This window comes from Argopecten irradians, chromosome 5 (assembly GCF_041381155.1).
Source record: "Argopecten irradians isolate NY chromosome 5, Ai_NY, whole genome shotgun sequence".
Classification (NCBI taxonomy): Eukaryota; Metazoa; Mollusca; class Bivalvia; order Pectinida; family Pectinidae; genus Argopecten; species Argopecten irradians.
The window spans coordinates 7932914-7949350 of NC_091138.1; the positions used below are offsets into that span (position 1 = coordinate 7932914).

Here is a 16437-nt window from a genome sequence, read left to right on the forward strand (position 1 = left end):
AATGGGTTAAAAACTCATAATATCTTCAAATGACTCCTTATAAAGTTCTAGAAGGCCTAGAGACCTTATATTAGGCATATTGCATGCTGACATCAATAATTATCAAGCTTGTTAAAATGATTGACCTTGAACTATATCCGGGATCACAGGGGCCAAAATTCCTAAAATCTTTGAACTACTTCTTGTCAAGATCTGAAAGGCCTACTGTAGGTAGATACTTGAAACTGGACCGGTAGCATGTTGAAATAATTCTTTCTGTTTTTTATTAGTCTGGTCAATATATTGGTCGATAATAGATCTAACTTAAGTATGCTTTAGTCACACGTTAAGTGGTTCATCGAAGTATCCCATTTTGTAACTAGTGTAAAACTTCACATTCCTTCTCAAGGTTCATATGCTAATGCTAAAATAATCATCCTTTATTTATGATTTAAATGATCATTTACCGTACAGTATAAATTCTATTAAACAGACTAAAACATATTCTACGCTTACCTTTATCTTCGACAGCTTTTTCCCACAATTCATCCCATATGCAGACGCATCAGCATTTTTATCTTCTAACGCAAAAGATTCCACACTCTTACATAGTCCATGGGGTTACTATTTAAGAGGACCATGTCAACAGTCAATAGTTGACTATTTAGTATGGAGCATGCGTTGACATTTTTCACAAATAGGCTTTGTAAATAACTACTGTTGTGCAGTACACAAGATCTAATTGTTTTGGAAAGACAAAACTGTTTCGTTAAAGGTTTGTTTTTTTAACTGAAGTATTTTGTTGATCTGAAATTCTCAAAAGCAATCCATTGAGTTAGTCTACTGTAAAGTCCTAATGAAAAAGAAACTTTCACACGAATGGAATTTGAAGTTGAATAATGGAATTTGAAGTTGAAAGAAGTTTAGAACGCGTAATTGATTGGCAACAAAACCAGATAATGATAGAAACAATTATTAATTCGTTTCAGTTTCATTTCAATATTATTTTATATTCACAATTTTTATTTGAAATGAAATCCATATAAGCTTAGGCCTTACTTAGTGTGGTGAATCAAGGGAGGCAATCGACACAGGATTTTTTTTTTCATATTTGAAACTCTTTTGATTATGGAGGTAAAAAAGGGTGCATGCCGTCAACACGAGATGACAGCTGAGAACAAGCTGAGATAGGTATATTTCTGTGCCAATTGTAGGAATATGGTTGGTACCAAGAAACAAAATTCAAGCACAAATGAAGAATTTTAATACGGTTACACAACAATTCTATTTGTAGTGAAAACTAGCAGAGGGTGCTCGTATTATCTGGCCCGACACCATTGTCCAGATTAGAAAAGAACACTCGGGAGTTTTAGGAATCTGTATCTGTTTGTATTGGTACGTCGTAAGGACCCAATTCTGGTATGATTAACGACGGGGGATGGGTGCTGCCTGTTGTTATTGGCTCCAATTATCGATGGCTGATTTGAATGCCTCGACAGATTTAGCTCGGACTGTGGTTTCGTCCAGCTGATTCCAGTCAACCACAGGGCCATGTATAGTTTCTATATGAAAAAATAACCAGAAATACAAATCAATTTTATATGTATTTCTGGCTATTTTTTTCATAATCAATTTTATATGTATTTCCGGCTATTTTTTTTTTCATATAGAAACTATACACGACCCTGTGAGTCAACACATGTTTTTACAAAGAATGAATTCTTGTATTGTTCAGTGTTACTTTGTGGAACTCTTAGGCACTTAGAGTTGTTTTTTACATGACTGGTTATAGGGTTGGAGGTATCGCAGTCAGTGAACTTCTTAGCTCTGATTTGCCTTTTGTTTCTATATTTAGTTACAAAGTCGTTAGGCGGCAGTGCCGGAATTAACCCCTCAACCACCTTGTATAGAAGTACCTGTCGGAGACACTTCCTTCTGCTCATTAATGATGGTAGTTTAAGATTGTGGGCCATTTCTTTGATATAACCGGTTTCTCTGGTTTTGTAGTCCTGCTTGATGAATCAGATTGCTTGGTTTTGGATATGCTCAAGTCTGTCAATGTCTATTTTTTTGTAGGGATTCCAGATGGTGGCTCCATATTCCATTATAGATCTATAACCATGTATGCTATTTTCCTACATGTCTCCGTGCAGTGTTTGAGGTTTCTGCGTAGGAAGGCTAGTGTAGAGTGGGATTTCTTGGCTACTTTGATTATGTGTGTGGTCAATTTTAGGTCAGATGAAATTTGAAATCCAAGGTATGGGTTGTCTTGTACCTCTTCTAGTATGTGATTGTTTAGGGTGTAGAATTTTGATGTTTTTTCCCTTATGCTCATCACATAGCATTTTTTGGTGTTGAAACGCATTCCCCATTTGTTTGCACATTCCTCTTGGTTATACAGCTAGGTCTTTTTGTAAGTTGGTGTGGTCGGCGTAGGATTTGATGGTTCTATAAAGGAGACAGTCGTTGGCAAATAATCGAACTTTGGATGATATGTTGTCGGGTAGGTCGTTGATGTGGCAGAGGAACATGAGTGGTCCTAGCACAGCACCCTGGGGGACTCCAGAGTCCACTTTTACTTCTTCTGACTTCATTCCCTCGACAATTGCCATCATTGATCGGTTTGTGAGGAAGTTCGTTAGCCACTTATGGATGCTGTCCTTTATTCCATATTGATGTAACTTGCCTAATATTTTTTTTTTGTGTGGCACGGTATCAAAGGCTTTCGAGAAGTCTAAAATGGCGAAGTCTACTTGATTTCCTTGGTTGTATTCTTTGGTGAAGTCGTTAAGTGTTGTTATAAGTTGAGTTTCGCAGGAGTGAACTGCCCTGAAGCTGTGGTTTAGCGATGTCAATATGTTGTTCTTTTCTAGGTGTCTAAGTAAATGTTTGCATATGATGTGTTCCAATAGTTTGCTGGTTACTGATGTTAGTGAGATTGGTCTGTAATTTTCACTAGATGTTTGTCGCCTTTCTTGAATATGCTGGTAATATTAGCGTCTCTCCAGTCTTTTGGTAGTTGGCCTGTGTCTACCGATACTTGGAAAATTATTGTGAGGCTTGGTGCTAGGTGTTTTGAACATTCCCTCAGAATTCTGTTTGGGATGTTGTCTGGTCCTGAAGATTTGTTCGGGTTTATTTTCTTCAAAAGTTTCTCGACTCCTTTGTGGATATGCAGATCGGGTATGTCTTCTTTTGCTGTTTTGCTTGTTGATGATAATTGGCATTCAGGGTCTTCCTTGGTAAATACTGATCTAAATTGGAATAGGAGTTAACATTAGTCCAATTTATTTCGGTCTGAACACTAGGGCCGTTTTCGATTGTAGGGTTTGACTGGTTGGACCTAGTTGTTCGTTTATTAATTAAAGACGAACCTGGTGATTTTAAATTGTTTTCAGACAACCCTTGACAAAGCCCTCACAGGCCTGTATCAAAAACTGCAGGTTCGTCAGGATTTATACTTGAAATAATTATTTAACCAACGGTCGAACCGGTTGTCCCGAATAAACGAAAACGGCACAGACTTTGATAGTTTGACAACTTGATTTCTACTTCTATTTGGTAATGACCTACTACAACAGGTTGAAGATATTTGTCATGAGAGATATATAGGGACTTAGTCGATTCCGGAAAAAAGCTAAACTGATGATAACTTTGTACATGCTCCACGGGATATGTAGATAGCTTCTGCTCTTCATAGCCGCTATGAAAATAAAAAAATCCATTCAATCAATACATATGGAAGACTTGGAATGCCTCATCCTTGATTCTCCAGGGGTTACTATCACTGACATTATATCCAACCCCTAGACTATCTTGGTAAAACTGGAGGCAGTTCAGAAAAATACTGACGAATCACAGGTCTGCAGAGACATACTTTAAAGATTTACAGCCTAACACAGTCAACCACAGTGTACCGTTATGCAATTGCTTTAATGTACATCAAGGGATCATATTACCCGTGTCTTCTGTTGCCTCCAGTTTTACTAGTCTATGTGATTGTCCAGGGGTGGGTGGACATAACATACTCAGTGATGGTAACCCCTGGAGTATTGAAGATGGGAATGCCTTGGATTATTTTTGAATCTTGTTGAGTCAGATCCAATGTCACAATTAAGTAAATTTGGGCCTCTGACATACAAATAACCCCGTCAACATGTGAAACTTTTAAATGAGATTTAAAAACAAAAAAATTTGTTCATAATATAAAAAAACATTGTTTTAGTTGTTACACTAAAGTTGTATGTGATATGTAAACAAAATATTTTAATTGGTTAATATGGCATTGAATGGAGAGTAAATACATCTACTTATACATAAATACTGTACTGTCAATTGGAACAAGAACTGTTCTAACACTTAAGATTTTTGTCATTGTTACAGGTACTGAAGTGTGGAATTTGACTACCTAAGATCTACGTCCCTGTGGATCTATACAGATAGATAAACATGGGGGACTCCTCAGATGGAGGTGCTGTTTCATTTTCCTCAACATTACCTGTGAATTTCGGATCCAATGTTCATTTACCTTTGTTTTCTTCCATGAGAATGCCAAGTATGGATTCTCTTGTTAGCAATCATGGTTCCATTGTGTCAGAAGATGAATATCGGTTTGTGGAGGTTTCACATCCAGCACAGCTTCTCGCAGGGCTTAATAATCTGAGGAAAAGTAGAACATTCTGTGACATCACCATTTGTGTGGATGGCAAGGAGTTCTATTGCCATAAGGTCATACTGTCTTCCTTCAGCCCATATTTTAAAGCCATGTTTGCTGGGAATATGGCAGAAAGTTTTCAGGATAAGATTTCTATAAATTGTATGGAAGCGTCCATGGTAGAACTTCTCCTCGACTTTGCTTACACATCAGAAATACTTATCAACAAGTCAAATGTCCAGTCACTATTGTCTGCAGCAAACCTCTTTGAAGTTTTGACAGTGAAGGAGGCTTGCTGCCATTACCTCGAACAAAACATGGAGGAATCAAACTGTATAGGCATTCACTGTTTTGCTGAAATCCATGCTTGTGATGACCTGCAACAGAAATCTCGGGACTATTTATTACAAAACTTTATCACAGTTTGGCAGCAAGAAGAATTTGTCCACATTAACCAGTCAAAGCTTGTAGAACTTCTCTCTGATGATGACTTAGTGTGTGATAATGAAGAGGTCATATTTGAAGCAGCAGCAAGTTGGTTGAATTTTGACATTGAGAAACGTAAAGTGGACTTTGACAATGTGTTAGAATGTGTGCGACTTCCGCTAACGAATCCTTACTTCATTCATGATTACGTTGAAAGCAACACAACCATTATGCAGTCTGAGGGTTGTAGACGACTGGTGGAAGAGGCAAAGACATTTCAACTGTTGAAGGACAGACAATGCCAGTTCCACAACCAAAGAACACGTCTCAGGAAAAGTTCAGGTACATTTTATTGTTATTAAATGACAAGATCATTGAATTGGTAGATCATTGTAATTTGTTTGGGAATTTGGTTAACTATAGATGATTAAAGAAAGCTTTAAATCAATGTAAAATGAACAGTTTCACTAAAAACAATAGTTATTTAGAGTATGATGATAAATATGTTTTTTTCCTGTCTTTGTTGATCACCTATCTTTCAAACTTCAGTGATGACGGAGGTGATTGTTGCTGTTGGGGGTGAGGATGATAAGGTGGTCCTTCGCAGTGTAGAGACCCTGGACCCCAGCACTTTTCAGTGGAAACCACTAGCTTGTCTTCCATTTGCAGTCAGCAAGCATGGCTTAGTGGCATCAGGTGAGTTTTTCGAGATTATACAATCTCATGCTGGTGTAACAAACTATAGTGAAAATTGATTCTGCAATTAGATTTCCAAATTGCTGTGTAAATTAAGACTTGATTAAATAAAAGATCACCTAAAATGTTAGTGCAAGGGTAAAAGATGATATCAACCATGACATATTATCCCACTGTTATAGGTTCCACCTATCTGTATCTAGCTGGAGGAGAGTATCCTGACGGCTCAGCCAGTAAAAGTGTATGGCGCTACGATTCCTGTATCGACTGTTGGGAAGAGTTGTCTCCCATGCAAGTGGCCAGATCTGAGCTAGGTATGATTTATCTTTAACTATAAACTTAAATTTTTTACATCAATTGCAAAACAAGTTATATATAAAATCTGATGATAATTAATTATTCATCTTATTTTCATACTAAATCCAACTCTCTGATTGGCAGATACTTTTTCTTCATATATTATGAAGAAAAAGCCTGAGAATAGCGCACAAATCCGATGTAATCATGATGTTACAATAGAGACGTTGCATATTGATTTAGAAAAAAAATAATCCATTAGAAAATCAATGGAATCGTACGTTTTATCATATTTTATGTTATCTTGTAGTCTAAAAAATTAGTTATAAGCATTGATGTAACTATTTCTTAACTTCATTGGGTTATGAAATAGATTTTGCTTGCAAATTGTGAATCCACGTGGCGGATCCTCGCAAAAGTCAAAATATCTTTCATACCCCTAGGAAGTTAAAAAATAGTAACTTCAATGCTTAATAAAGTTATGTTTTAGGTTTGATTATGAAGTGTTAAATGACCCTAAATACAGTCAAATCTGTCTATAAAGACCACCCAAGACACAGAGGAAATAAAGGGTGTTATAGCCAAGTGATCTTTATATACATTTTGAATTTTGTTGAAATTGATTATTTGGTAACCTTAAAAAATGGTCTTATTAAGCAGGTGGCCTTTAAACATAAGAGGTTACTAAGGCAATTTTTACTGTACTTTAATTAAAGCTATATTGATTTAATTTAGACTGTTAAGGTAGCTCCATACTTTTGGGAAAACCCATGTCATTTTTTTCTAACAGGTCTTATTTTCTTGCATTTTTCATGTAGATTTCAAATCTATAAAGATAAATGGGTGTTCTCGAACTACTTTTTGAGATATTTGAGCTTGAAATATACCATCCCTGCAAATTTGCTGACCGAAAATAGAAAAATTCATAAAATTATGTTTTCTGTAATATTAGGGTGAATGTAGTCTCGATCCTGTTGATTTTTTGTCCTAATTTTCTTACGATAGAACAATATACAAAACTATTTTATTTTTACAAATGCTAACTAATTTTTGTTATTTCCCAGGACCGTTTCTATACGTAATTATCATGTTTTGCCATATTTTCGCCAGTAAAAAATCAATGAATAGGCCAAAAAGGAAATGAAAATCCATGTCAATTTCACAATATTTGTATATGATATGCCCAAGGTAATATGTTTTTCAAATATCATATAAAAACACGAGGTCCTCGATCAAAATTTCACAATTTTGTAAGCTTGAAGTTTGTAACTCGCAACCCTACCCCCATTTCATCCAGTGCTAAGATGGGTTATAATTGATTATTTTTTGAAAAGCATGCCGCCAAAAAACATTCCACATCAGTTCATACGTTTTTGTGATATTATATCTGGTTTATATCTGTTTGTTTTTATGATTTTCTCCAAATTGTGTGTTTAAAGGAAATCTGTATGCGATTTTTTTAGAATTCCGGAATTTCGGTCCGGCCAGGTCCCGTCTTATGATTTATAGCGACGAACGGCACGTCCGGTGTTTAAAAATCCATTCCCATTTACGACAGGGACCGCAAAAACCTCAGAGATAGCATATAATTTTCACTTCACTGCTTTTATTTGATTTATTTAATGATTTTAAACATTCAATATTATATGTAGACAATTTTCACCTATTGAAAAAATATCCAAGTGTGATGTCGTGGCGTATCGGAAACCATTCTGGAATTCAAAACAACCTCCGCGATTTTCAAAAGTATGGACCTACCTTAACCTGACTGGAAACATTTTGTCAAATAGGTGTAGCGATGTTGGACTGGCACATGTATGCTGTGGGAGGCTGGGATGGCTCCAGTCGACTGGACAGTGTAGAACAGTACAGTGTTAACACCAACACCTGGACATTTGTGGCAGCCATGAAGATAGCACTAACTAGTCCAGCAGTGGCAGCCATGGACGGCTGTCTCTATGTTACAGGCAAGTCTCATCTAGTCTATAGTCACCGTGTCACTGATCAACATCTTATCAAGCCTGAAAATTATGGCAATTAAAGGAACTTTTCAAAAATCATTACCAGTTAATTTTGAAGGAGTGTTATCCCTTAGACTTTCTATTACTATTAGTAAGAAATATCATGAAGTCAATTTTGCAATTGCTTGAACTTTCATTTTAGTGATAAAAATATTTACATATACCAGTTATCACAATTTGTCTGATAAAAAAAATGTTGTGTATGAAGTATATGTTGAGGAAAACTTTTCAACCAAACTTCTAAGGAGGAAGTATGTCTACTAGTGCAGATCAATTCCAATCCTCATCAATTTGAATAATTGTATTGATTCAGAAACAGACTGTATCGTGGCCGGGGGGGCTGCGGTGGCCAAGTGGTTAAGATGTCCCGACATATTACCACAAGCCCTCCACCTCTGGGATGCGGGTTTGAATCCCAGGTGGGGCAGTTGCCAGGTACTGACAGCTGGTCGGTGGTTTTTTCTCTGGGTACTCTTGTCTTTCCTCCACTAACAAACCTGGCATGTCCTTACATTACCCTGGCTGTTAAAAGGATGTTAAACTAATAAAAAAAATATGTATCGTGGAGTACATGTGATAATGTCTATACATTATGTTTCTATAGGTGGAGCTGTACTAGAGGATGGGGATGGAATAGAACTTGTTCAGTGTTACAACCCACGGACAGATAAGTGGACAGACAAAAGCTCAATGTTGATTCCTCGCTCTGGTTCTGGGGCCTGTGTCCTGAATGGTTTCCTGTATATCATAGGTAATATTCACAAGCTATAAATGGATATGACAGAGAAGGTGTAAATCAAGGTGAAATTTAGATATCCATAGCTGGAAGTGGAATTTTGTCTAAATTTCTAAACGTAAGATTGTGCTATCTGAAAAATTTATATACATAGAAGTGGTCACATGGTAAGGAAGACTCAAACAGTTATCTTGTTAACTTTTCAAGTTATCAGAGTATTTGAGATATGTGTACCTGGATCTATCCAGTATAGTAAAAAGTTTGGTTTAGATATTATTCAAACACCTTGAAATCAAAAGAGTCTTTATTTATTTGAGTATCAAGGTTCAAATATAATTTTATGTTACTGTTAAAGGGCCACTACCTTTCCGAAACGGCTTTTAATTTTTAAAATAGGAATGTAAAACGAGATCAATAATTTTGTAGAGTCGCAGAAGTTATTAACTATACGTTTACTAGCACACTTATCATCACCTTCAGAACTGTTTAATTAGAATAAATAAAATGTTAATTTTCATAACGCGGGTCGTTTTATGTTTCCCGCCGTCGTCCTAAATGCCGCGCGTTAGTTGACTATCACTGCGCCAGACGGCAAAACAGCGAAATGAATCTCCACGGTTATCGTATATTAGACAGGAAATCTTGCATATGTTCGGTGTTGTAACCTCATCTTAAGCCATCGATATATGTTTTGTTTTGTTATTAATGTTTTTTAAGAAACCTTTAAATTTTGCTCCGGAAAGGTAGTGGGCCTTTAAGTAATTTTTTTTAATCATAAAATCAGATAGGTTAAAGTTTGGTCTGCAGATCAAATCTTGAATATAGATATACTGTTATATTCTGTATGTGTGTGTAAATTACAGGAGGCTGGCATGCTTCAACAGAAAACACCAGTAAGGTGGAGTGTTACAACCCCAGGACTGACCAGTGGGTCCAGAAAAGTCCACTGTTGGAGCGACGATATAGACCAGGAGTCACTGTTGTATCAGGGAAAGTCTATGTGCTAGGAGGGGAGGAAGGTTGGGACAGGTCAGTATGTTAACAGTCTTTAGGAAAGTCTATTTTCTTGAAGGGGAGGAAGCCTGGGACAGGTTAGTATGGTAACAGTCTTTAGAAAATTCTGTTTTCTTGAAGGGGAGAAAGGTTGCATGAGGATAGTACTATGGCAGTCAAGGTGGAATCCTGGGTCAGGATGGTATAAAACTTTTCATGTTTTCAAGCAGTTGCATTTCACATTTACCGCGCGGTACACTATACTGTTGACAAACGTACTTGACTAGCCGCGCCGTGATCAGTACGGCTGATACAGGTAGCTGATACAATCTTAGTAACCGATTGCATGTGCCAAAGCCTTTCTGTTTTTTGAAAAGCAATTCTGTAACCCGTAGAAAGTAACTTTCAAACAGAAATTCAATAGACAGACAATGAAGATTTAGAAAAAACAGGTGGGTTTTTGTCAAGAAAACACGTGTGAATTTTTGTTTTATTAAAGTAAATCATATATTCAAATATAACTAATGTATGAATAAATATTGATTTAACAGCGCTGTTTATATCGCTATTTTTTCTTCTATTTTTGCCTTATTTTATGCATGGTTGCATTTTCATGTAGCACATCAGAAAAAAATATTTATTTACCCAGTACTGGCAGATATTTTAACTTGCGTGGTATTGTGGAAATGCCACCCCAAGAGGATTATTATCAAACAGGATGATCTTAACGATATATAAATTCAACATACAAAAAACCAGTTGTTAGTACAACACAGTTGAGTCGACGTCTACTGACGTGCTCCCGTGCACGTGGCTGTCCCTTTGATCAATCAGTCAGTTAGCTATAATTGACAGACATGTGAAGTGTATGGCCCCTCCCCCGTTACTATAGGTAAATATACCATTGGCTGGCTAGCCCTCACCACACGTGTCAGTAATACAGGTGATTGACAAGGCGGCGTAGTTTCTGAACCGACCGGTGACCCAGCTATTTAGAATTTTTTTAGACATGTTTCTAAAATAAATGGCATTTTGTATGATTTTTTAAATCATGGTTCACCAGAAAATCTACTAGATTTACTAGAATTTGTGTTTAGACTACAGATAGATACGTCATACAATATGCAATTACTACCAAGCACTGTCGTCTGCGATGTCTGAAAAGCTACCGTACGGAAAAAAAATCTTCCTTGTAATTCATAGAATAATTCCTTACATCCACAGCATTAATAAAAATATATCATGTAAGTTTATCATTAGTGTATGTTTTTTCGGTACAAATTTCCCCGGTATGAAAATTCCCGTATTCGTTGACAGATCCTGATGCGATAAACTGTTTTTCTCTATCTTTTGACATCCGCGTCTCATTAATCCGGTTAATTTGCTCATTTATTGTATGTCTTATGGTTTGTGTATAGTTCAATTAGTCGTAGTCTTGTTTTTTTGTCAGTTCGTCGTCCGTTGGAGTAGAGTTTACCGCGAACATGCGATTGTCAGCGACGCGTTTGTATTGCGTTAATCTATATTTAAACTATGCGGTGATCGGCTAGTACACACCACTTTCCCACACAGTGCTCAAGCTACCTGTATCAGCCGCACTGATCATGGCGCGGCTAGACAAGTACGTTTGTCAAGGGTATGGTGTCCCGCGCGGTAACATTTTATCATGAATAAATGTTCACGGGGGGAACCAAATTAGGGTAATTGCTGTTACCCATATCCAACATGGCGATGGTGCAAAAATCTGAAAAAATTGTACTGTTTGTTCACAGAATGGACGGGTATTTTTCTTGCATAGCCGCATAGATCGTGTCTTCTAACAACATTAGCAAAATTTGAAGCAAAAGTCATATGCACAGAGATCACCAGATGATGGAATCAAGCATGTAAAATTGCTAGTTTCACTATTCAAAAATATGTCAGTGAGTTATCCTATTCACGATGTTGCAGATACCCTAATCACAGCAAAATTGGTATTTTAAGTTACCCTAGTCATACGCAATTTTACATGCTTGATTCCAATGTCGGTGTATCTTTGTGCCTATGACTTACGCTTCAAATTTTGCTAATTTTGTTAGAAGACAGGATCTGCAGCGGCTATGCAAGAAAAATACCTGTCCATTCTGTGAACAAACAGTACAACTTTTTCAGATTTTTGTACCATCGCCATGTTGGATATGGGTTACAGCAATTACTCTAATCTGGTTCCCCCCTGTGAATGTTGTTATACTTTGTGTGTAAAATACTAGTGCGTAAATATGTTAGGTGTGATATACGAGACAGAAGTGACATTGTGTGTTCTGTTGTTTACAGGTACCACGATACGATCGAGTGCTATGATCCAGACACAGACAGCTGGGAGATCGTAGGAGAAATGCAGTCTAGTCGCAGCTGGCTGAGTTGTGTGTCACTTGTACTTCATAAAGAGGTTCTAAATCGTGACCGGCACACTCACCATTGTACAGTGTGACGTGTATAACTGTATAATATTGATAGGATGCTAAATTATGGAAAAAGTGCTAGGGCAATGTCTGATTCTTATAATGTATGAAAGCTATCTGATAGATGAATCTCCGTCAGTTGGATCTAAATAATTTATCTTTTGTTGATTTTTATCATATTTTATACTATACTTTTATACAGATGCTGGACCAGCATGAAGAATTTTTTTCTTACTTTTGCTCAGAATAATGAAAAATCGTTTTTGATATTAGAATGTAATATATGAAATATCATTTCAGATTTAAAATAATGTTAAATTGTCACATTATGTATCATATTCTACTATATATACTGGGAGTTGTCTTTCTTTGCTTCCTTCTCGGAATCATTATTGCCTTATAATTTAACAATCTTACATTGTTTTAGTTTCTGTTATGCTTTAGTTTGTTTCACTCAAGTTTAACTCAACAGAAGTAAAGGGAAGTGTGTCTAAATCAGAGATATATAGATGATCAATAGTCATTACTTAATCAGTCTGTCTACAGATTAAGATTCTTCAGCATCAGTTGAGTGATAAACCTAAAACTTACTAAAACGCTCACTTAGCCTCACATGTGGATGTTACATCAATCAAATGTCAAGGTCACTTTGCTCAAACATTAAGTGTCAAAGCCATTTACAGATGAAGGTACAGTATTATAAAATTGAATTAACAAGAATGGAACCAAAGGCAAGCTTAATTTGCGTTCTGAAGAGAACTGTTCCCAAAAGATCCTCCAGCTTATTGCTCAGAAGTACTTCCAGGACAGCTACAAATTAAGTGATTGGAGGTTATTATGTTCTAGAAGTAGAAGAGAGCAAATATAATTAAGTTAAGCTGAAAAATCAAGTGGCCTGAGGATACGATCACTTCAAAGGTTAAAGTCATATTGTGCTGTTTTAACTAATGTATATCAATGATTTGTTGTCATTTTGTTGGGATTCATGACTGCTCAATGGTGCTGTTTTTTTCCTGTTATTGTTTGGTGTAGTAAAAACACTATGTTTCTTTAATAATTCAACTTAATAATTTGATAATCTTTTAAAAAATATTCTTTTTATGTCAGCCATAATTTGAAATGTAATGTTAGAGAAACCATGAAAATTTGACATGACTTTTAGGGCAACATAAACTAAATGATATTGTCATTGTGATTTTTAATTCTAATATTTTTTTTATCCTTTTCTTTAAGTGTGTTCTAAACAGATGTTGGTTTTCCCCCGTTTATTTAATTCCCCTTTTATATCTGAGACGTTATTATATCGTTATTATATCTAAGTATATTTAATAGTGACACCTGTTATCTAGCTGTAAGCCTGTTAATGTGCATTGTTACATTGTGTGTTCTTTTTAGTGGTTTTAGCTCACCTGGCCCGAAGGGCCGGTGAGCTTATGTCATGGCGCGGCGTCCGTCGTCCGTCCGTCCGTGTTAACATTTGATACGTAAGGAGGTACAAATTATGTGGTATTTCACTCAAGGAATTTGTGTCCAGAACGTTACTATGGGGGTTTCATTATCAATTTGGACAAATCATACCGCATAAACCCGGACAATGATAATGTTCGTTACTGCGTTGTCCTGGACGAAAAACGGATTCAGGGGAAATAACTCTTCCGGTCATAATTCAGGTAGCAGAAAACAGTAGATTTGGACAATCTATGAAATTAAGGCGCATGCCTTAGAAATATAGATATAGTCATTTAACTGTAAAAAATACCTGTACAAAAGTATATATATAATTAATCAGCACAACCTTTGCAATTACAATTTGATATTTTGATACATATTTGGCCATATTCTGCACTTATTCATGCATGTGAATACCATGGTAACAACAAAAAAATACCTGAAAAATTGCAAAATATCATGATTTTTAGCCCAAAATTGCAGAAAATTGTACTCAATTTTTTTCTTAAGACCTACCTTAAATTGAGCACTTCTATCACAATGGCAAAATAAGCCAATTTATTTCATAGGTCAATTAGGTGGATTTTTCAATATTTTTGCCTAAACCCGCGCCATGGATTTTCCTTCAAGTAAAGCTAGCATTTCCGGTCAAGACGCACTTCCGGAGGAGCCCAGAATTGTAATCTCTAACCCATTTTTGTTATGTTTATTTTTGAAAAAAATGAAACTTATATCAAACCCTCCATATTGGATGTACCAATTTCAGAATATATTTTATTTTTAATTGTTTATGTCATGGCTCAAAACAGGGGCTCCCCACTTAATAAAAATATAGACCGTGGCCAGGCTGTTCTTCTCTGGTTTGCTACCTTATACACCAAGTTATAACTTTCTAAGCTTCTCGAAAACCCAAATATTGTCTTGAACATGATGCGACGAACAAAATGACATATCCGGTTAACGCGTATCTTAAATAGTCACCGAGTACTGCCAATTTCCCTGAATGGTACATTTTGATTGATTTTCCTCTCAAACAAGCAACAAGGGGAGGTAATTTTAAAAATTAAAAGTCCTATAACTCTGTCATTTACTGAAATAAAATGGATTTGAATATTGAATGTGTTATTTTGAGATTCTCTCTATGACATGCAGTGGAAAAAACAAGGATTTCATCAATATTGACCCTGCTGTATGACGTCATAATTACTATGACGTCATCAGTAACCATGACATTATCAGTGTGTATCTATGACGTCATAAATATTCAATGACGTCACAAATAAGGTCAGAAACCCTACTTATACTGTTGCTCTGCAACAGATAAACTGATTCTGATATCTAAATAATGACATGACATCAAGGATTTGGAAATTTCATGAATATGACATTATGGTTTTGTATTCTTACCCTGGAAATAAGCATTTTCATGAATAATCTGTAAAAGTCTCCGCCACCCCTATTTTATCAAAAATAGACTCTTTTTTCCTCATATAATTAAGAAATTGGTAATAATAGACAATACCGGCCTTGCCGCACACTCAATTTCTGACAAATACATGCATTTTTGAGATCAAGACAAGTTAAATAGTGTTTTTACAGAGAAAATCACAAAATAACACTATTGCTCGCTAAGTTTCCATGGATACCGGGCAATAAATCAAGTTAAAATAATCAGAATTCATGCAATATGGGTTGTATAACATCCAATAAGTTATAATGAGTTAGTTTTCAAAACAAATGAAAGCAAAATGAATTTTAGCCAAATTTATTTAACATGCATGAAAATGAGCATGCAATTACCTCCCCTTTACATGCCATGTGAAAATGAGCAACCTGTTTTCATTGAGGTTCCCAGCATATAAGAACAATTACCCGACCCCTTACTCTTTTTCCCATAGCAGATAAACAGTAGATTTGGACAATCTATGAAATTAAGGCGCATGCCTTAGAAATATAGATATAGTCATTTAACTGTAAAAAATACCTGTACAAAAGTATATATATAATTAATCAGCACAACCTTTGCAATTACAATTTGATATTTTGATACATATTTGGCCATATTCTGCACTTATTCATGCATGTGAATACCATGGTAACAACAAAAAAATACCTGAAAAATTGCAAAATATCATGATTTTTAGCCCAAAATTGCAGAAAATTGTACTCAATTTTTTTCTTAAGACCTACCTTAAATTGAGCACTTCTATCACAATGGCAAAATAAGCCAATTTATTTCATAGGTCGATTAGGTGGATTTTTCAATATTTTTGCCTAAACCCGCGCCATGGATATTTTTGCCTAAACCCGCGCCATGGATTTTCCTTCAAGTAAAGCTAGCATTTCCGGTCAAGACGCACTTCCGGAGGAGCCCAGAATTGTAATCTCTAACCCATTTTTGTTATGTTTATTTTTGAAAAAAATGAAACTTATATCCGTGGCCAGGCTGTTCTTCTCTGGTTTGCTACCTCATGATTCACAGGTGTACTGCTATCATGCAAGCGCTTTGCCTCTTTTCTTGGTCCAATTCAATAAACGGTCACACTTAATAACGACAACAAACGACAAGAAACGACAACAAACGACAACACGTTAAATACAAGGAAAAGTTAGTGACAACACAAGATATGTTATTCAGTACATTAAAATGAATATTTCTACCAAGTTTTATGAAGATTGGTGCAAAAATGAAGGAATTAGAGCGATTTTAATATTCTGAAATCGGCCGCTGGTCAACGATAAATC

The 16437-nt window shown here is 35.9% G+C and overlaps 1 protein-coding gene across 1 annotated transcript; it reads left to right on the plus strand.

Annotated features, from left to right (window-relative positions):
• The first annotated feature begins 900 nt into the window (after positions 1–900).
• LOC138322772 (kelch-like protein diablo) lies at positions 901–14810 on the plus strand. Its single transcript, XM_069266858.1, has 8 exons — positions 901–1170; positions 4363–5401; positions 5609–5755; positions 5938–6069; positions 7843–8019; positions 8678–8824; positions 9673–9838; positions 12116–14810. Exons 2-8 carry the CDS (start codon positions 4429–4431, stop codon positions 12270–12272), a joined length of 1899 nt encoding a protein of 632 aa, XP_069122959.1. The 5' UTR covers positions 901–1170; positions 4363–4428; the 3' UTR covers positions 12273–14810.
• The last annotated feature ends 1627 nt before the right edge of the window (positions 14811–16437 follow it).